The following is a 23393-nucleotide window of genomic DNA, read 5'->3' on the forward strand; positions in this document are numbered from 1 at the left end:
CAGGATGCCATGACCATAGTATGTAAATTCGGACAGCCTCATTTATTTATCACTTTCACATGTAATCCTGCTTGGCCGGAATTTCTACATGCACTGTCGGATACCCAAAGACCGGAGCACAGACCTGATATTGTAGTACAAGTCTTTTGGATTAAGCTGCAGGAATTACTTAGAGACATTCTACAACAACATCTTTTTGAGGTTGTTATTGATTATATTTACGTAATCGAATTTCAGAAGTGCGGCCTTCCTCGTACCCACGTGCTGTTTACTCTTCACAATAATTATAACAACCAGTCTTCAGCCATGGTCAGTTGTATGTGGCTTTTTTTAAGGTTAGATCTTTTGACTCATTATCTGTCGTCACCACCAAAACACCTATTCACTACTGCGTCTTTCAAGAAGTATTTATTTCTTCTTCATTTCTGAATTCCTTTCTCACTGTTTTCCGTTCCTATTCTTACCACACCATATGCTACGGCGGGCTTCGGCTAGTTTACTAAATTAATTTTTCCAATGAGCATACAGTAGAACATAGAGCTAGAACCTATCCCAGCAGATATTAAGCATAAAGCTGGACCCTGCACAGGATGAAGTAAATATGATTTTTAGACTGGCAGGGGGCCTGTTGTATAATGTTGAATTTAGCAGAGGGTCCACGTACAAGGGTATTGCTGATAACATATTTGAAATGTAACAGGAGCCGCTGTGGACAAGAACTTTACATAGGTTAGGTGATCTCTAGAAGGAGATCAAGGAAGGCTCCTTTGGAACGATCAGTCCACAAATCTGGGACTTTATGTTTGATGACCTATGGGTCAGACAGTGTTAGTTTGGGAGTACCAGTGGGTTGTGGGTTTCATTTTTGGCATTCTTCTTAGAGTGGATGTCACAACATCGTGGATTAATTAAGGGGCCTGTCCACAATATAAGAAGGTTATCATCATTTTTTTTTTTCGATCTTGTCTATGCAGTCTCCTCATTTTGGTGCATGGTGCAGTTTCTTTTGTACTCCAGGACATGCTGAGGAAAGAATAGTACAGAGGTCAGTTCCACGCTATATGCAATCATCAGCTTCAAATGTTAACAGTTCACACACACCCACCCAAGGACCATCCTTCCTACATTTACGACATATGCACCTGTTCCAATGTACACACGCTGACTCAGTTTGCTTTCCTGGGGGAAGCGGCTGTCTTATAACAGAAGCTTGCCAATGTTGCATCCTCTTTTGCGTTATCCATCGCCTTTTCTTGTAAGAAGCAAAAATGAAGTTCCCCTGCTAGGTGAGCCATGAACACTCTTCTTTTTGCAGTGGCCCCCGTGCATGCCTTGTACTGTACATGAGTGTTGATCACAGCCAAGTCAAGCATGTTATAGCACACAGCAACCAGCCACCTGCGTGTTCATGCTCGCACTGAATAAGCTCATGCAGCACCGGGCAAAAAAGAAAGAGACACATATATGTGACATTTTGAAGAAATCATTTTATGACCTGAATGGTACCAATCAGAAAACATTGTCGCACTAATGCAATATTATTTGAAAAAGAACAGTGTCAGATTAGCTGTAAACGTATGGTATTTCTAAAAGTTTGCTTTTTTTTCCTGTTTTATTCTCTCAGTCACATTCACGCTCTCCCTCACCCCCCCAATTCTGATCTTACTCCAACTAAAAGAGCCAGTATAAATTCACACCCGATCTGACGCTGTTGCTTTTCAAATAATATTGCATTAGTGTGACAATGTTTTCATATTGGTACTATTCAGGTCATTAAATGATTTCTTCAAAATGTCACATATATTTGTCTCTTTCTTTTTTGCCCGGTGCTGCGCTGACAGATGGCATGAGCTTATTCAGTGAGAGCAGAAGCACGCTGGTGGCTGGTTGCTGTGTGCTATAACAAGCTTGACTTGACGGCAATCAATGCACATGTACTGTACAAGGCATGCATGGGGGCCACTGGGAAAAGAAGAGTGTTCTTTGTTCACCTTGCAGAGGAATTTCGGCGTCGCTTCTTACAATAAAAGGCGATGGATAAAGCAAAAGAGAATGCAACATCAACAAGCTTCTGTTCCAAGACGGCCGCTTCACCCCGGAAAGTGAACTCGGTCAGTGTCAGGTGCTCCTTCAGTGTAATAGGAACCAAAGCATAGAGAGTAGTGTGTACATTACAACAGGTACATGTGTTGTAAATGTAGGAAGGATGGTCCTTGGGTTTGTGTGAACTCTTAACATTTGAATCTGATAATTGCATATAGCGCGTAACTGACCTCTCTGTACTATTCTTTCCTCTGCATGTCCTGGAGTACAAAAGAAACACCACCATGCACCAAAATGAGGAGACTGCATTGGCAAGATCGGGGGAAAAAAAAACCCGGTCACTGATTACAAACGCAATAAGGCATGCAAATGAATAAGAATAATGTTGCATCTGTGCCACAATGTTTTCCAAAATGTACTATACAGGTCATAAAATTAGTTCGTAAATACCTATGTCTTTGTGTTTTGTTTTTTTTTGTCAGTGCGGCTTTGACATCATGGACCATAATGTGCATACTAATTCAGCGTGAGCAGGAACACTCAATAAAACTGAATAAAAACAATTCAAGTGACAGTCAGATATAAAGAAGGCAGATTCACCAGCTTTTGTGTGTCAGCTTTTATCCCTCCAGATCAGAGAATTTCCAGTTCCCTTGTCTCAAAACAGCACTCACATCTATAGTTATTACAAATTTCAGATAAAGTGTCGTGATCGTGACTGAGAGAATAAAAGTGGAAAAAAAAAAAAAAAACGCTAACTTTTACAAGTACTGTAAATTTACACCGGCTTTTACAGACACAAATCACATGTATGTTTTTATTGTATAATATTAACAGTAAGAATAGCTCACTACTCAAAACGGTAAATTTGCCAAGAAGCTGGTTTCGAACTCACGACCTCTGGATTATATGTCGGCAGTTATAACTACTGCACCACGGAAGCTGTCGTATTGTACGTGTACCTTTTGTGAAAGTGTTTATTGGATATTTGGCCATCAGCCTTCACACATTATACAGTTCATGGCTTCATTTTGTCATTTATTACTAAAACATGAAAAATGTTTGTGTTTTAACGATGTGTTTACATAGACTGTTATAGACACAGAACACACATCAAATTATTTCCCCTTACAATTCTGGTTAGCTCATTCCCAAATAGTCAATCAAGGCAGGAACTGAGAGAACTTCTTGTCTGTTCTGAGGTGGTGGGGGGATGGTATAACAGGCTGCTTGGGCTTATTGACACATTTAGAAGACAAAAGACGCTGATGGAGAGGTGCAAAGGGTTGTAAGGTGGGCCGAATTTACACAAGTTTTTTTGTTGGCTCTGGTAATTCTAGTGTTAATGAATTCCTGTAGCTGGCTTTTGTATAAATCTGGTTCAAAGTCTAGACGGGAAGAAAATGCTTTTCTACTGAACTGTTGTAGGTTTTGGGCATAGCTAGGTCCCATTTTAGTACCCATTACAACTCCAGTAATGCGGTGAAAAAAGCTGTTATCAAAAGAGAAAGTAGACTTACATCCTAGGATGGAATGTATTAGACGGTGACCTTCACTGCTAAGACAGCTAACTATAGGGTGGTCCAGATCTAATTATGCAATTTTCATTACGCTATAACTTAAGTTTATTACGTAGAAAATCACTAGAAAAATCCCAGACCATCAAGAAGTGTGCAAACTGATGACATGAAGAATCATCTTCGTGCCGAACTTGAATCGTCCCCACATAAATCAAAGTCATCCAGACGATCTGGATGTGCATAATTAGATCTGGACCACCCTGTATTTTTGTACTCTCTTGTAAGATGAGCTCTGGGTGGGTGCCTTGCTAAATTATAAATTTAAGGGGATGCCTTCAATAATTACCATATACAATTTAACTAACAATAATTGGGACATGTTAAAATTCATCTGTATATTAGAAGTTGATGAGTTTCTTTGAAAGTTAGGTATTTATTCCCATACAATCTTCAAAAAGTGTTGAGTCCCTAAAATGATGTGATCTAACTCCTAGAGATATCTTTTTAATTAGGGATTTGCAAGGAGTGGGGTGTTTACTACAATTTTTCGTAACTATATTGCTAAATGCACACTAAGTGGCCTGCCGATCTACCTGCATTTGGCATAGCAGCATGCTTTTTCTAAGGTCAGGCCAGTCAAAATAATATAGCAGTTTTATAGATCGATCACTGATGTAGAGCAGGAATTACCTTGAATTTAGGTTGCTAGATTACAATTGTAGTATTTGTTCCTCAAAGTCAACATTCAAAGATGCATAGTTCATACAGTATGTAGGACCTTACTATGGAAGAATTTTAGAATTAGTGATAAAATTTCAAAAGGACTGTAAATACACTGGCCATTTCTATACTGTCCATTGCAGAAGATTAATATAGCTTTTTTGAAGTAAGGTGTGAAGATGTTTTAAGTTTTTGAAGTCCAATTGCAATATCTGTCTTTTCAATGAAGTTCTCTGTCTTTCTATTTTATGTCCAACCTTTCATCCACAGTAAAACTTAAATCAAGTGTTTATTGTCAAAACAAGCACCATCTCTGCTGAAGTTTTAGGAATTGCTATGTTTAATTGATAATGGTATCAGTAAGCCCCCCCATGCCCACATTATTGAAATTTTCTTTCTGTGCTGCAGTTGTTTTGGGCAGTTACTACCATATACTATTTGTACATCTAAACTGTTGTTCAAGGTAAATTTGCTCTAAGAAGGTTAATCTCTTAGAAGTGCCATTTGTTAGATTTCACAGATACACATAAGTCACATGTATAATAAATTGGGCTAATGAGTATATTTTTAAAAAAATAAATAAAACTCATAGTACAATGACAAGTAAAAGCATGTGAACCTTTTGGAAATCCCCATATTTATGTGTAAATTAGTCATAGCTGAAGATTAGACCATATTTTAAGTTAAAGTTATCTGACACAGTCTAACTAATAGAACAAAAAGTATTATATTGTTCTTGTGCATAATGAATACATCATTCAAACACATGTGTAGGTTGGAAAAAAACAACCTCTAGGTTGATGACTTCAGCAAATGTGAATTGGAGTCAGGAGATGGTAAACCTGGAGTCCAATCAATGACATGGGGTTGGAGGTGATGTTTAGAGAATCTTTGACCGTGAAAAAGAGATTAAAACATTTGAAGTTGTTATTCACAAGAATTAGGGCTAGAGTTAGAAGCATCTGCTGATGTTAAGTATGCCTTGCAAAAATTAGATCTCAAAAGACCATCAAGAAGTATTTTATGTGCATAAAGCTGGAAAGGGTTACAAAGTAAATAACATAGTTATTCTTGAGTTTATGTTGCAAAAAACATTGAATAGGTATACACTGCTGTTATCCAAACAAAAGCAGCAAATTTTTCCACGCCTGAAGTTTGCCAAAGATCACCTTCACGTCCACAACACTATTGGGAAAATGTTCTGTGGATTGACGTAACTAAGGTTGTATCATTTAAAAAGGCACCATAAACCAACATAAAAACATTCCAATGGTGATGTATGGTGGAGCGAGCATTATAATTTGGGGCAGCTTTGTTTACTCAGGGCCTTGACAGCTTACCATCATTGAAGTGCAAATGAATTACCTGGACACAAGTTACTGCATTGTCTTTTGGTTATTTAGCAATAAATAAAGATATTTTTAATTAAGTGTCACATATGTATAATTTCATATTTCATTTTATAATGGATCTAATTGTATTAGATATGCGAAAGATGTCCAAATTTTATCATAAAAGATAAAATCCATATACAAATATTTCATTTTAAAACTCTACTCCAGCATGTGGAATGTGAAAAAAATATTGCACTGAAGACAGAACTAGAAACATCATGGCACACTAAAAAATAGCTGTTCCAACTATAAGTGAACCCTGATCCCTGCAATTGTAAGTCGGAACAATGAAATATCCCATTACCACATAAAATTATCTTCTTCCATTTCTTTTATGTTTTATAGACCCTAGTTTTTGGATTTTTATCATGAGTTGCTGTTCTAATTGATTTAATGTGTATTCCTGTAGGTCAGGAGACTCTACAGCAAGAATATGGAACCTGAATGAAAATGGGAATAGTGGCTCTACTCAGCTGGTCCTAAGGCATTGTATACGTGAAGGTGGACAAGATGTTCCAAGCAATAAGGATGTCACCTCCTTGGACTGGAATGTGAGTAGAACTTTGTTTGTTAAGGAGGATAGTCAATCAGTCATGGGTGTATTATGCAGGTGAAAGTGTTAGTTGAGAGGTTTTCATACATAACCATAGTTTTGTACTTGGCGAATAAGTTTGTTCCTTTCTTTTGACAGATTGTCCTGGTACATAGTAAACATAAACAAAAATAAAATTCGTAATGGCACAGCCATTAACCTCATTACGTAAATCAATCTGTTTAGCCAATGTGAGCTATGAGAATTGCCATGTATATCCTTAGAAATGGAAAAGTCAGAAGTTAATATTGCTTTTAAAAACAAATCACAGTCTAGTCTGTACTGGTAACTGGTGAATTAAGCAAATTATTTACACAACAAATGATGATTTGCATTTTTTAATATCCGTAGCTAAGCATACAACTCTAAATCTAAGCAAAATGTGTGGTAGTGGGGTGATGCATCAGGAAGATTAAAAAAATAATCATAATGGTAGAATCTAATGTACACTGAAAACATTAATTAAAAAAAACAGTATATTGCACAAATTTATTTTTTTGCAAAGAATATATTTCATGCTTAACAATAATCTCCAAACATTTGTCCAGTACTTCAATCATTTTATCATAAAGAAAATCATAGCCAAAACTGTCTCAGTGAATTCCTACACACAGCTTAAAGTGCACCATACTCTTTGAACAGTTTAACCTTTCTAGAGTTGAACTATAATGCAAGCTGCCATTAATTGTATTTCAATTACGTTGCAGTACCAGTGATATTTCAATTCTGATATTAATTGTAGTTTTAGTTTTTATTTCATTGTTTTTCAGTGGAGTCAACAATATTTGTTTTTATTTAGTTCTGTGTTTACAATTTTAGTTCTTATTTTATTTAGTTCTGGCTTTTTTACATAATATTAATAATACAATTCTAGTTTTTTTTTTTTTGGTTGCGAGACAAAAAATGCTGGCCTACACATATATTTCAATGCAAGTTATGTTTCAGTCAACAAAATACAGTCGCAATTCATAATGCCGTTAAACATAAATTGACTATCAATAATCAGACAGATTAAGTGGCATAATGAATAGATAAGGTCCTCAACCACTGGCGCCACCAGACTGTATGCTGACAATTTCTGCTTGCAGTACTGAAGCACTGATGTACAGTGAGGTACATGGCTGGTGATGCACGGACTCATTCAGTGTCAGATTTTCAAATATATAAACCCAAAAGAATAGCTTATTCACTATGCAACTGGCAGCATGCACATTGACTGCTGGTTATGTTTCATATCTCATCAGCATTCTTTACACACACATATAGGTAAGGCACATATTTGGCTAAAAAAGAACGTTACATTTATAGAGGCAAGAGAGAGTGACGATAGCGCATTTTCTCTGCACCCTCCATGTGTTCTAAATTTACCATTGCAATTTCCCAATTCATACTCATTCAATATAAATGAAAGTATAGAGTGGTGTACAAAAAAAAAACGGATTTAAATTTTTAAATATTTCGTTGTTTTTAAAAGCTTTTAATTCTGACGCTTTAATCAATTTTATTACAGACTGTTCAGCAAAATGATAAGAGAAACAAAATAATATTTTATTTAAGGTTAAAATTTAGTTCTTAAATATTGGATTTTATTCTTAGTCTGGTCCCATTTTTTATAAAATTGAAAACTGTGTATGATCTTACCTTTATTTGTAAATTATATCCATCCTTCTCCATGAAAATCTCTGTCGCTTTCTTGTAGAAGTCCTCCTTATTTTCCTTTAGTTTTAAAAGTCTTAATCTTCCATTTTGGCAGTCAGTCTGAACAAAAAAATAAAAATAAACGTACCTTTGCAGTGCACTTGATGCTTTCTGATATTGCTAATGTATTAGTGCTGTGAGCTTCTGCGCAGAAGAATAGCAGCAACGAGCACCTGTTGGACTCACAATCCGCCCCCTTCAGTGTAGCACAGTACATTCTGCCTCACCTTGTGCCTTTTCACTGCGGTTTTATGTCCAATTAGCAAGACTAGATATGTCACGCACATTCATTTAAGATATTAACCAGACTGTGGAAAGTCAGGGTGTAAAATAAACGCGTATGCAAACATTATATTGACGACATACAGAGAGACAGCAACAGGCACGTGCCAATTGCATGAATCAACCCAGTGTGTGAGGGATAGCACAGTCCAAGGTGAGGTGAGGCTTGTCCCGTTGCTGCCGCACCTCGTATTTCTCCCCTATATTTTATCAGGAAATGCGCAGATTCAGATTTTCAATTATAAAAATGATCATAATTATTGGAATCACACAGAATAGCACAGACCAGTGGACAAATTTATGTTATGAGACCGCATGCCCTTGTATGAAGTGCAGTCAAGGTGCCAGAGAAGTGCTGGACTTCATTAAGCACTGATCAAGCTGGCCCTGCACTGAAACTCCGAGACTCTTTTCTTCGTCTTGCATGTTACATTTGCTTTTATTATCATCTGTGCTGTAATTAAAGTATTTCCACATATTACTTTCTCGCTTTATACCTACAAACATCTGTGCTAAACTCGCCATCGTCATCCACAAGTGCTTACTGCTTCAGCTCGGCGAACCAAATGTACTCAACCAACAGCGGTCCTTTATGGAAGTTGCTCCACATGACTATAGTAAGCCCAAGGTACAAGATTACCGCATAGTACACAGCGCAACTTTAGTGAACACTCAGGGCAACCTTCAAACAACCCCTCTGCATGACTAAACCGGATTGAACAAAAATGCTATTGCTGTTTTTTTCGTTTTTACACAGTTTTCATTATCATTTTAGTTTGTTCACATATCACTAATTTTTATTTAGTTTTAGTTTCTCTGTTTGCCTTAATTTCAGTTCATGTTCTTGTAAAATGAAAAACAACATTTTTAGTTCTCATTTTCATTATGAAAATATCACTAGTACCAGCCTCTATTATATTTGGTGTGATCATTATTAATTTTCTTTTTCTTTTAACATTTTTCTCAAGGTACCTTTGTGCATCTTTGTTTTTTCCATTTTCTTGTTAAGACACTTACATATGCATGACACAGGGGTAACGTATATTGAGTATATGTAGATATTTTTTTTTTTAAATGTTCCTGTTCATCACCAGTAAGTTTATTGATGCTTATTTTTGATTCTTGATGAAATTACATATCAACCACATTTGCTTAGATTAATACCTCTGCTCCATCTGAATAGAGAATGGTTCATAAATTTAAAATCAGTGTATTGGCTATTTATAAAATAATCCAAATTGTTATGATCATTTGATAGAAAAGAGTAATGTATATTGTAATAATTAAATGAATGATAAGTCTTAAACACAGTTTTGTTTCTCTTACAGAGTGATGGAACACTTTTGGCTACAGGTTCATATGATGGATTTGCAAGAATATGGACAAAAGATGGTACCCTTTTTTTTTTTTGACATTATGATTTTAATTGGCAGTGTTCTGATTTGCTACCAGTCAAATGATCAGACGGACCAGTTGTAGCAAATATCAATTGGTTCCGATGAACAAATTTGCCTTTGGGGTGGATTGGAGGTATAGTAGCTACCATTGCTACTTTACTGTTCACAGGTACCAGTGTTTCCAGCCTGTGTGAAGTTTTCATTTTCTCCTGGCAATCTCAAACTAATCCCCCTTTGACAAAAGTAAAGTGTTCATGTGTTTATTACCTTATTGTCCATATTATCTGGTGTCCTGTGACCATAACTTACCCCCCAGACTGCCAGTAAAAGCATTGTCTCCTTATGCAGTGCATATATATATATATATATATATATATATATATATATTCAGGTATATGTAATATATTGTATATATATATGTATGTGTAACTTTTTTCTTCTATGCTATGCATACAGTTTAGTGATCAAGCTTGTTGTCAGTCTTTAATTGATAATGCCTTGCAGAGGTTGTCATTGACTTAAATAACTAAATCTTTGTGTAAGTCGTAAATTAGATTTTTTTTCTTTCCTTCAATGCTTGAAATGTAATTATTGAAATTCTTCCAAACCTGTATTGGCCTTTTCCTCTATTTGTGAAAGGATTAGTCTGCCTGTCTTCCCTCATTGTAGGACCTCAAAAAAGCAAATAATTGTCTAGTTTGAAATTATATAAATACAGTTGTAGTTGAACAAAAACAAACTATGGATTGCTTAGTTATGTTTCCAGTGAAATGTTATTTACAGACATAGGCTTTTTGAAAACACTAGACTACAGGTGAACAATTAACCTTCAGTATTTTATGACATATGACATTTTTAAGTAATGAGAAAAAAAAACAGGTGAATAAATGTCATTCCAAAAAAAAGTTAAAGCGATATAGAAAATAAGGTTCTGTAGCAGTAAATGCTGGAAGCTGAAACAAGTTTTGGGGTAGCGTGGTACATTTAAGGCAAGGATGGGATCCTTTGAGTAAGAAAATGATGGAAACAATAACCAGCAGCCTCATGTAGTCCTCTCATCCTATCTTCTCAAATTTAATTTCAGAACCACATGATGTACCTGATGTGTATAGTTTAAACATTTATTCAAAAAAGGAAATTGATTTTGGTACAAGAGTCATGTTGTATCATTATAATTGACACATCTTAAAAAAGGATAGGGTGAAAAGGCATTTATAACAACTATACAGATTGCTTTGTAATTTTTTTTCTTTCTCAATTTTGAAATATTAATTTGGAAGAACTTCATTGAAATATTGAGATGCCTTCAAGCCATTGCGTCTTGTAGCTAAAGGGTTTCACTGACAGTAATGAAAGCCCACAGTGTTTCTTTGTATTGTATTGTAATTAATTTTTAATATATTTATGTGAGTATCCATTTCTCTGGATTGAATTTGAACTTACCTTTTAATGTATATTTTAGGAAACCTAGCAAGTACCTTGGGACAGCATAAAGGTCCTATATTTGCTTTAAAATGGAATAAAAAGGGAAACTGCATTCTCAGCGCTGGTGTAGATAAGGTATGTTTATACTTTCCCAGCAGAGATTTCAGTACTAAATGAATGTCAATATATTTAACAGTCAAGTAATTGTAAAGTGCAGTATTTGTGGTAAAGTCTATTTGCTTTCCTATCAGCTTGTGCTGAGCATGGTATAATAATTCACGCTGTAGTTTTCTATCTCTGCTGTTCAATGACAAAACACGAGCCCACATTATAGTATACGCCCTTTATTCTCATGTATTTAGTTATTTATTATTATAGAACTTTTTTAATTGGACTAGCTATGAATAGTGTGTATGCTTACTTACACTGTATCCTATTGAATGCTGAAATTTATAGAAAAATATTTGTTCCTCAATAAGTCGGACAAAATACATGAACAGTATCAAACAAATAACATTTGAAAATTATCATTTTTGTTTATGTATAAAACACATTGCTACAGCATTCATTGATTTTGTTAAAATGTATGTGTAAATTACCAGATGATTCAGCTCTACACAAAAAAAAGGAATCATCCAATGATGTTCATGGAATTAGTTTTGTTTTACTAAAGGCTCACCAGTCCATTACATATAGTCGAGGAAATTATCACTTTTTTTTTTTATCCTTCAGAAGTTAGTTGTCAGACAAAACTGTGTCATGATTTGAAGTACGCCAGGAAATCATACTGAACTTCATGGTCACAAATAATTTACAAGCCTTTCTTGAAGTGGCTGTTTCAGTTGTCGTGAATTTACTATAAGGAATTCGCTGAGGAAGACTGGAGTACATAGGAGGATAAATGTGAAAAATGCTGCTGTTTAACACTAGAAGCCCTGGAGCCTACAAAAAAAGTCGTAATGCTGGGCCACCTTAAATTCCATCACACCTTATTTGGGTGTGAGGAGCCTAGAATTTCTTCAGGTCATGTTGGAGAGCATACACTGGTACAGGGTAAATAATATACAGTAAACCCTCGTTTATCGCAGTTAATCCGTTCCAGACTCTACCGCGATAAATGAATTTCCGCAAAGTAGGATTCTTTATTTATAATTCGAATATTTTCGCAGTTAGCTTCAAAATACGTTTTTTTAACATTATTAGAGCCCTCTAGACATGAAATAACACCCTATAGTCAAAAGTTTAAACTGTGCTCCATGACAAGACAGAGATGACAATTCCGTCTCACAATTAAAAGAATGCAAACATATCTTCCTCTTCAAAGGAGTACGTGTCAGGAGCAGAGAATGCCAGAGAGAGAGACAGAGAGAGAAAAGCAAACAATCAAAAATCAATAGGGCTGTTCAGGCTTTTAAGTATGCAAAGCAGCTGCAAGGAACGGAGCAATGTGAAGGTAGTCTTTCAGCATTTTTTAGAGGCGCGTCCGTGTCCTCTAGGCCAGTGTGCGAACAGCCGCTCTGCTCACACCCCCTCTGTCAGGAGCAGAGAAGGTCAGAGAGAGTGAGAGAGACGGAGAAAAGCAAACAATCAAAAATCAATGCGTGCTGTTCGGGCTTTCAAGTATGTGAAGCACCGCGTGGGAAGAATATCGTATATCATTGAGGAGTTTTATTTAATACGTAATACGTGCTCTGATTGGGTAGCTTCTCGGCCATCCGCCAATAGCGTCCCTTGTATAAAATCAACTGGGCAAACCAACTGAGGCAGTATGTACCATAAATTTAAAAACGCATTGTCCGCAGAAATCCGAGAACCAGCGAAAAATCCGTGATGTATATTTAGATATGCTTACAATTAAAATCCGCAATGGAGTGAAGCCGCGAAAGTCGAAGCGCGATATAGCAAGGGATCACTGTATTATTATTTGGAACATGTGTGTTCCATGGCTACTCCGATCTAGCTAAATATAGAATGATAGTAAATGCGTGGCAAGAAATGATGAAAACATAACTAAAACAGAAACATGTTATAGTAATAATTGACAAAATGAAGTGTATAATGTGTGAAGACTGAATTCCAAATATCAAATGTAAATATCAATCGACAGAAAAAGGACGCGTCTGCTTACCTGGTGTAGAGGTAAAAATGGTTGCTTTATAATCAAGAGCTTGTGGGTTTGAGCCCCGATGTTCCTGTTTTGAGTAGTGAGCTGCTATTATTACTAATATAATTAAAAATAAACATTTGATTTGAGTCTGTAACACGCGATGTACATTTTTGCTAGCTGTAAAAGATATTGCTTGAAGGGATATAAGCAGACACACAAATGCTGATGATTCATGTCGTCTTGGTATCTTGTTGTCACTTGAATTTTTTTGTTATTCAGTATTATTCTTGAATAAAAGAGCACTTTTTTTTTTTATACCTTTTCTGAAATTGTGTATTTGATATTTGGAATTCAGTCTTCACACATTACACACTTCAGGTCAGCATTTTGTCAATTATTACTATAACATGAAAAAGGTTTGTTTGCCTTGCATTTCCTGTCATCCTACATTTACAGGGATCGCTGTACACACAGAACACACATGAAATATATTATTTACCCTATACAATTCCAGGCATCTCACACCCAGACCCAGATAAAGAGACTTGAGCTGGGAGAACTTCAGCTCCATTGGTGAGGGATGGGATAGAAGGCTGCTTATGATGACTGACATATTTGCAAAACAAAGAAACTGATGAAGAGATGCAAGGGAATTTAAGGTGACCCGGTATTACAACTTTTTTCATTGGTTTCAAGGATTCTAGTGTTAACCAAAAGTTTGCTAAGTAAACGGAACATGTGAAATTTTTCTGAATAAATAAGAAATGTTTATTTTTTGGCAAACAAAAATCTCTTTAAAAACATGTCACCCCATGTCTGAATTACAGCTGAATAATGTATTTGTTTGGGGGTGCTTTACCTTAGAGACTGAATGAGTTGCAGCTACTAAAAGAACTAGAATTTCTGGATTGTCCCAGCAAATTCTGCAGGAGAAATGTGAAACATCTGTATGTTTTATGTGCTGATTTAACAAATAAAATTTTGTTCTTGTCAATTTTTATCTATGTTAAAACATTAATGACTAAAATAGAAATATTAGTGTGCTTTATAAAAACTAATTTCTTTCCAATGCAGACAACAATCATCTGGGATGCGCACACAGGGGAGGCCAAACAGCAGTTTCCATTCCACTCAGGTATGTGTGGAGATTATGTGTAAGGTCAAAATACATATAGAAAGAGGTGACTTCCCACCACTTTTTGAATGCTGACAGAACAATTGTACATCATCATAAGGTGATGATACTAAACAGTAACATAAGAGACCCTGCTTTCCCTTGTTTTCTTTTTTGTAAATTGTTTTATAATGAAAGTTAAGATAATTACTATCTCTATGTCAGCCTAAAATCTAAATGAAATTTGATGTTCCTTCCTTTGCCCTAGACTCAGAGAATTCAGTTAAAAGAAGTGTCAAGATTGATAAAACACTGTATTCTACAGTATTTAAAAATCAGTCAGCAACATTGTTTGTGGACTAAAGGTTCATACTTTTATTTACTGAAATGCATAATTCACTGTTTGAAAGTTACATTGCAGTCATCTTGTAAGGAAACATAGAAAGCAAGGTCCAGGAAATACATATGCTGTTTGTGAATTGTAAAAAATAACAAATGTAGTTCTGGAGAGTTTATTTATTGTAAGTATATTTACAGTTAAGGAGCAGCAGTTAATAATGGGGCCAGCTGTTCATACAGCAAAAGTGATCTTTGTTGGAAGCTGCCTTCCATGAATGCAAAGTGAAGTAAAAAAAAAACCTGTTTGTATATTTCTTCACCTTTAATATACCATGATGGGTCTTCTAATATTTTATTAATTAAAGTATTTGTCTTGCAATTACATATTAAACTAAGCAGATTTATTATATTTTTGGCTTATTACATTAAAATAACCTGGCAAAATTATAGGCACATTTTATATAAATATAAATATTTTATATTTTAACCATGTCTATCACGTTTCCCCTAAGCTTTAGGTTTTAGACTTAAAATAAACACTTACTGAATCTGTCACTTCAATGATTCATCTCAGTATTATGTGGCTGTGATGTTTAGGGAAAAAAAAGGCAATTATGTGCTAGGGACCCGGAGTGTCTGATGAATAGTCATTTGACTTTCTGAGAGAATAGTTGCTACAACTCCTTCCTCAGGATCCTCATTGACAACACAATAGTTCTTGATGGTAAACTATTCTGTGTTTAGTGAAAAATATAAGAAAGGTTAAAAGGAAAGCAAATGAGTCTCTAAATGAGTCTCTAAAGGTGTTCATTAATTTAATGCCATTATAATTATTGACACATACAGTACACTGTAGCAGCTGCCACCTGTATAGTGTTTTTCATTACATTTTAGATTGCATCTGTTTTCTGTCTAGTAACCAAAGCACAGTTAAATGTGATTTAAAATATTACCCAGCTATTGTGTTCCCGGTTAAAACTGTAAATTAATTGGTATCAGAGATTTAAAATATGCTGTTGAAAAGCGTTTATCTTCAATATTTAGATTTGAAAGTGGCATGACACCAATGATCCAGAGTGCAATTCTATAAACCTAACTCAGATTATTAGTTCATTAACATAAGCAAATTTAACTTAATTAGCTTTATTTTAATTTTAAGTACTTTCTGGACCACTGGATATGAATTGGTTTTCAAGATGTGCCTTTTCCCCTCTCTTTGATAGCTCCTGCTCTTGATGTGGATTGGCAGAACAACACTACGTTTGCTTCATGTAGTACTGACATGTGCATTCATGTATGTCGACTGGGATGTGACCGTCCAGTAAAAACATTTCAAGGGCATACGGTAACTGGAAAATTTTGAACATTTCTTTAGACACTTGGTTTCAAAGAAAATTAGCTAAAAGATTATAGAATGCACAATTTTATTCCCTAAAATTAAGTGTCCTTTCCATTTCGTTTTAAAACAGTTTACAGTAAATACTTCAGGAATTTCTGTCCCTTTAATTACATAGAAAAATAAATAGTTTAGAGCTGTTAACTTTTTAACTTTAATTAAATGAATGGTTCACTGCTGCCTTTGTAAAGAGATCTGTGAATTTAGCGTGTTTACTAAATTATTGTGTGTTATCACTTGGGCCCTCTTATTCTTTCTACAAGTTTAGCTTAGGAGGTTTTTCTCTTTGGAGGAATATTACATACATACATAAATAAATAAATAAGCACAAAAAACTTATCTTTTAACACATTTATTTTTAAACTCATAGTTCATGCTCTTTTTCTTAAAGGATTGTCAACACTTCACATTACTTTTATTTATTTGTGTACTTTTTTATTTTTTCTGAAATATTCCTCCTTGGTTCTGTTTTTGCATTATTGGTGCTATGAATTATTTTGATTAAATGTTTTTTTTTTTCCATTTTACTTGCCTAGAATGAAGTAAACGCAATCAAATGGGATCCATCTGGTGTCCTGCTGGCATCATGCTCTGATGACATGACACTGAAAGTAAGCATAGTAACTGAGAATAAAGCACTCTCTTTTATGTGGGTGACCAGAGTCTGATTTAGAGAAAAAAGAAACCACCACAAAAAAAGGAAAGCAAGGAAGTCAGTCCTACGAACAGTAAAAAATCACTTTTAATGATTAGATATTTGAAGTATTTAAAGGAATAATTTTAAAAAGTTGCAAATATTTATGTCTGTTGATTACCTAGGTAATTGCTATATATTTTGCTTAACATTTTTCCTTCAGTTTTTCACACACGGTTTCAACATATTCTGTTCACTTTTTTTGATATTTGAACATTCTGCAGATATGGAGTATGAAGCAAGATACGTGTGTACATGATCTACAGGCCCATAATAAAGAAATTTATACAATTAAATGGAGTCCAACAGGCACTGGGACCAGCAATCCAAGCTCCAACATCATGCTAGCCAGGTATGATCTAAACCCTAAGGACTGGAGCACTGTTGATTCTCGCTATGGTCTGAAAGCAAAGCTAAATATTGCTATGTTTTTAACTGTTCTGCATAAAGATTATAACATGTTTTGGGTTCTCAAAGTAGCAAATATTGGATATAATTATGACCTTTATGAAGGTTAATCACAACTGGTGCATGTTATTTTGTAATCTAAGATATCTTGCTCGCTCAAAAAGCACTATATACAATCGATATTAACCAAATTGTTTTGCATAGTAAATTAAACTAAATAATGCCAAATTAGGTGAGGTAAGTTTGAATCCAAATTTTTACATGTTCTCCACTTCAGTCTGTACCTTTAAAAAATATTTACTAGTTTAAAAATATTGTTGTTGTACTTTTTTCTCCGTTTGGGTCTTTTTTGTATGTGTTGTGGTCGCTGAAAGTCAGGAACGACAAAGAAACGGACACCAATATAAAATAAAAAGCTATTTCTTTATTCTTGGTGAGTTAGAGAGACTATAGCCCCCCACCCCCATGCCTCGGAAGAGAATGGAGCCCCCCCCCTCCCTACAACCCCCTCAACCTCAGTGCCACTGGCTGGTCTGAACAGACAATCCTGCTTAAAAGAAAAAATTCCTCTTTATATTACCTAGCTTATTCATTAGCCAAAAAGAAAGACATGACTGTTAATTCTGAGGTTATACATAGATTGCTGTAAATTACAGTTACATACTGATTTATGACATACAGGAGTATACCAAAATAAAGAGCAATCAAGCACTTGCATTCCTAAGGAATACGCCCTTCTCCGTATACACACACAAGACCAATTTAAGCAGTTTCTTATAGTTCATTACATTAGTTATAAAGAGATTACATTCTTCTATTTTTAATATCTTCATTATATTATAATTGTTTGATTAGATTAATAATCCTTATTTATTAATTCATAAATGACATTTTGTCTTATATTTTAGAGCAAGAGTAAAGAAAACGATCACATTGATTTATAATATCACAGGATGTTCTGTTAGTATCAAGAGGACAGCATTTTCTCATAAAAGAATGCAAGCCAGTCTCATATTCTGTGGATAAACTTAATTCCTTTTCTACCTAATTGAAGATCAAATCATATAGAAGTAAAAAAATCATATAGCTCTCTGCATCATGATTAATACAAAATACAGTTCTTGAGTTAAATACTTATAATCATTACAGTTAATAATGTTTTTTCTTTCTCAGTGTCTTTTTATTAGTGCCTTTCAGCTTTAACATATCAAGGGAGACACACATGCTATGACTGAAATTAAGACACCTACATTAAGGATAAGTTTTAAACTGATAATCATGGATGATGCTATTCTAAATTGTTAGGACTGCAGAAGTTTACTTACATGCTTCACTTTTTAGCAAGCACTTGTGAGCAATAAGAGTAAGGTTCAACAAGAACTAAATATTGGATTAAAAACATAAGTGTATGTAATTTGAGTTTATATTGTGCTACATTAAATCAAAATAAAATTTTACTTAAAATATACATTGACAAAAAATATTTTAAAGATTGCAATATTCAGTTACCATCTGTTTTAGTTGATGATTTAAGTACACTTCTGAATTACTGTGCATGCATGCCCAGGGAGCTGTTTGCTGTTAGCTGCAGTTGCGGACACTGTGTTCATGAATATCTGCTTTACTTGTGTTTCTGGCAGTGTTTCCAAGTAGATTTGAAAGATGTGCCGAAAAGATTTATTAAATATTTTAATTATTATTAATGTTGTTTATTATATAACTTGAAGCACAGTTTAGTATACACTTTTTGCGGATTCACGACTTTGCGGGTTTTTAAATATAGTAGTAGTATTTCCTAGTCTAAGAACAACAAAACAAGCTTGGTGACTAAGTGCGTTGTAACATGGTCTGTGATTGGTACATGGGAGGGAGACGACAAATCACAGCTTCCCGCTTTCTAATCGGGACAGTGATTGGTGCTTTGACTGATGCCCAGATCCCACAGCATCTCCCCTTGTCTCTCTGTCGCGGCCATTTCGCTTCAAACTTTCTCGCCAGAGCGGTTTACTTTACACTGTACTGTGTGTGAGATTTTTTGTGGTTTCTTTGTGTTGAACTTCGTTTCAATTTTCACCCTCTGCAATGGCTCCCAAATGTGCTCCTTCTTCCAAGGCTGGTGCTGAGCCTAAACGCCGTTCGATCGGTCCAATTTTGAAACAAGGTCGATGACGTCATGACCGCCTAAAAACTGCTCTTCGACCGGAAAAAGAAGCAGCGGCAGCAACTGCCGATCACAATGTTTTTGCAGCTTCGCAAAAAAGAGCCAGTTCCTACTACTACTATGGATACACCTTTCGCTATAATTTTTTAACTGGTCATATTTTTTTCATATTACAGGTGGGTCTCAGGTTACAACAGTCTCAACTTTTCACAATTGTATAGATAGGAACGAGCACATGAGGTCTTAACTGAAATTCTATAAATCTTCTGGTGGCTTCCTTTTTGTTTTTGTCTTTTTTTTTTCTTTCAAAAGGAACAAAGTAATGTTGACACAGATGAATATGTAGCCATGGTGAGAAATAGTACTGCCCATTAAAGAATTAATCACCATTTTCTTTTGATGTACACTTGTTGCTTAATGTAAACAACAGCACCCTCAGTAAGCTCAGTCATATTAGCACTTGCCTGTTTAGCTATAGAAAGCTGTTTAACTGCTTGTATCCCCAAGTGCCCTCTTCATTTTCAGGGAGTATTTGCCATCGGGAGGGGAAGATGACAGCACATGTCACAGACTGTATCTGGCAGCACATGCAGCTGTGCTATAAACTATGTCACTAGAGGAAAGGCAGAACCTTTAATTCCCAGCTTCCTAAGTACAAATTTCAGCCATGCCGTCTCTGAGTATACATTTTTATTGAGTGAAAACTGACACTCCACAATCCCTCAGCAAAGCAAGCATGTGTAGAGGGACCAATCATCAGTTACTGGTGACTTTAATTTCATTATCATGCTTTTTGAACTCTGTGAGGTACTGCATCATTATCGAAAACTATTGGAGGTTTGAGCCTAAGGTCAACAATCTATATACACACACATGATTCATTGTAGTTTATATTTTGTGATTTAAAGTACAGGTTACACTGTCATTTTATTAAGTTTGTGATCTTAAGGCATTATGCATTTTTTCTGATATTTTTGTTAACAAGTTCAGTGCAAATTCTAAGTTACATGCTTTAGAAAATCTGATCAAACTTGTTCAAAACCATTGGGCTTGCCTGTATGTAACAGGGAAATAAATTGGTGCATTAAATGTTTGTTTTACTCTCTCATTAGTGCCTCATTTGACTCTACTGTTCGTCTCTGGGATGTAGAAAGAGGAGTTTGCATCCACACTTTAACCAAACACCAAGAACCTGTCTACAGCGTTGCCTTTAGTCCAGATGGCAAGTACTTGGCCAGTGGCTCATTTGATAAGTGTGTTCATATATGGAATACAATGGTAAGATGTCATCTTTAAGTTTTTGTGTGTCAGTTGTGTTTAGCAAAACTTTACTTCTTTTTTTCTTTTCCTGATGTCCTTCTTAAACCTATATTTATAGACACACATGTAATTAGCACTTGGGTACCTGACAAGATAAATGAAGCATTTGAGTAAATGAGGGATACAAATCATATTGAAAGTTGGTGATTAATAAGATAATTAAGATATTACCATCCCATCATGCTCAAAGTCAAGTATGCTGTTGACTGCCATGTCTCAACGAATAGATCTTTGTGAGAGGGGTGGTAGCAATGGCACATGTTCATTGATGAAGACTACCATTTTTTCTGATCTCTTCCGAGGAAAAGTGTCTTAAGGTGATATTGTCAACTTTCTAAGAGAATTGAAAAAAAAATTACAGTAAAGTCCATCCATTGATTTAAATTCCAAGTTAAACAGACAGGCAAATGTCAGTCTAGAGTGGAAGCAGGATTCATTTAGAATATACAGCAGAGTATATCAGACAATGGGTTGTTGTGGTTGAATCAAGGCATATACAGTGCATCCGGAAAGTATTCACAGCGCATCACTTTTTCCACATTTTGTTATGTTACAGCCTTATTCCAGAATGGATTAAATTCATTTTTTTCCTCAGAATTCTACACAAAAAAAACCCATAATGACAACGTGAAAAAAGTTTACTTGAGATTTTTGCAAATTAATTAAAAATAAAAAAATTGAGAAAGCACATGTACATAAGTATTCACAGCCTTTGCCATGATGTTTCTGCAGCTTAATTGGAGTCCACCTGTGGTAAATTCAGTCGATTGGACATGATTTGGAAAGGCACACACCTGTCTATATAAGGTCCCACAGTTGACAGTTCATGTCAGAGCCCAAACCAAGCATGAAGTCAAAGGAATTGTCTGTAGACCTCCGAGACAGGATTGTCTCAAGGCACAAATCTGGGGAAGGTTACAGAAAAATTTCTGCTGCTTTGAAGGTCCCAATGAGCACAGTGGCCTCCGTCATCCGTAAGTGGAAGAAGTTCGACACCACCAGGATTCTTCCTAGAGCTGGCAGGCTATCTAAACTGAGAATTCGGGGGAGAAGGGCCTTAGTCAGGGAGGTGAACAAGAACCCGATGGTCACTCTGTCAGAGCTCCAGAGGTCCTCTGTGGAGAGAGGAGAACCTTCCAGAAGGACAACCATCTCTGCAGCTATCCACTAATCAGGCCTGTATTGTAGAGTGGCCACACAGAAGCCACTCCTTAGTAAAAGGCAAATGGCAGCCGGCCTGGAGTTTGCCAAAAGGCACCTGAAGGAGTCTCAGACTATGATAAACAAAATTCTCTGATCTGATGAGACAAAGATTGAACTCTTTGGTGTGAATGCCACACGTCACGTTTGGAGGAAACCAGGTACCACTCATCACCAGGCCAATACCGTCCCTACAGTGAAGCATGGTGGTGGCAGCATCATGCTGTGGGGATGTTTTTCAGTGGCAGGAACTGGGAGACTAGTCAGGATAAATGGAAAGATGACTGCAGCAATGTACAGAGACATCCTGGATGAAAACCTGCTCCAGAGCGCTCTTGACCTCAGACTGGGGCGACGGTTCATCTTTCAACAGGACAACGACCCTAAGCACACAACCAAGATATCAAAGGAGTGACTTCAGGACAACTCTGTGAATGTCCTTGAGTGGCCCAGCCAGAGCCCAGGCTTGAATCCGATTGAACATCTCTGGAGAGATCTTAAAATGGCTGTGCACTGACGCTTCCCATCCAACCTGATGAAGCTTGAGAGGTGCTGCAAAGAGGAATGGGCGAAACTGGCCAAGGATAGGTGTGCCAAGCTTGTGGCATCATATTCAAAAAGACTTGAGGCTGTAATTGCTGCCAAAGGTGCATTGACAAAGTATTGAGCAAAGGCTGTGAATACTTATGTACATGTGATTTCTCAGTTTTTTTATTTTTAATAAATTTTCAAAAACCTCAAGTAAACTTTTTTCACGTTGTCATTATGGGGTGTTGTGTGTAGAATTCTGAGGAAAAAATTAATTTAATCCATTTTGGAATAAGGCTGTAACATAACAAAATGTGGAAAAAGTGATGCGCTGTGAATACTTTCCGGATGCACTGTACATACAGGTAAACTTCCATTACAATGATGTGCCAGGGACCTAGACAATATTTTGTTGTAATGAAAATTCCGTAGTAATGATATTCTGTATTTGTCACTATAGTGCTTTCTTTAACTTGTGTCCAGGCATTTGCAATCATTTCAGTAGCTTCTTTCACATTAATTTTAATCTCCTCCTGTCTATAAGTTATGCTGACGAGAATTCTTCTCAGCATTTCCTTGCGCTAATACACTTTCAGGGTGCAAATGATGCCCAAATCCAATGGCTGAAGCACTGCTGTGCAGTTGGGTGGCAGGAATTCAACACGAGCATTAACTAAATATGGAAGCATGTTGTGGGCAGCACAGTTATCAATCAGACGCAGAATCATCCTTTTTCTTCTTCATATTGTGAGATTTCTGAACTCTTTTGGCACCACCCCCACCCAATAGGGCGATATGCCGAAGTGCGTCCCGAAGCACGATTGCCTCATCTGTGGAAGATTGTCCGTTGCCGAGGCAGGGCAACAAGCAGGCTCACAGCACTGTAGCGAAATGCCCCAGAAGCAAATCCTAAAATATCGGGGGTCACGCTATAAGTCCCTGTCTTCAACCCCAAAGCATGATGCCGAGTCTCAGAACTTTAGCAAAGCCAGCTTTATTCAGCTTGAAACAGGAACAGCACAGTTATTTATTTTAGCGTGATCTGCCAGTCTCCT

General features: G+C 36.1%; 1 protein-coding gene across 1 annotated transcript in view; it reads left to right on the forward strand.

Annotated features, from left to right (window-relative positions):
• tbl1x (transducin beta like 1 X-linked) overlaps window positions 1-23393 on the forward strand; it is a 312413-nt gene that overhangs the window by 284403 nt on the left and 4617 nt on the right. Inside the window, exons 7-14 of the mRNA XM_039743583.1 lie at window positions 6087-6228; window positions 9578-9641; window positions 11109-11206; window positions 14253-14313; window positions 15855-15976; window positions 16564-16638; window positions 16946-17073; window positions 20403-20568. Coding sequence (XP_039599517.1) covers window positions 6087-6228; window positions 9578-9641; window positions 11109-11206; window positions 14253-14313; window positions 15855-15976; window positions 16564-16638; window positions 16946-17073; window positions 20403-20568 — 856 coding nt within the window. The remainder of the gene's footprint in view (window positions 1-6086; window positions 6229-9577; window positions 9642-11108; window positions 11207-14252; window positions 14314-15854; window positions 15977-16563; window positions 16639-16945; window positions 17074-20402; window positions 20569-23393) is intronic.

Source organism: Polypterus senegalus, chromosome 2 (assembly GCF_016835505.1).
Source record: "Polypterus senegalus isolate Bchr_013 chromosome 2, ASM1683550v1, whole genome shotgun sequence".
Classification (NCBI taxonomy): Eukaryota; Metazoa; Chordata; class Cladistia; order Polypteriformes; family Polypteridae; genus Polypterus; species Polypterus senegalus.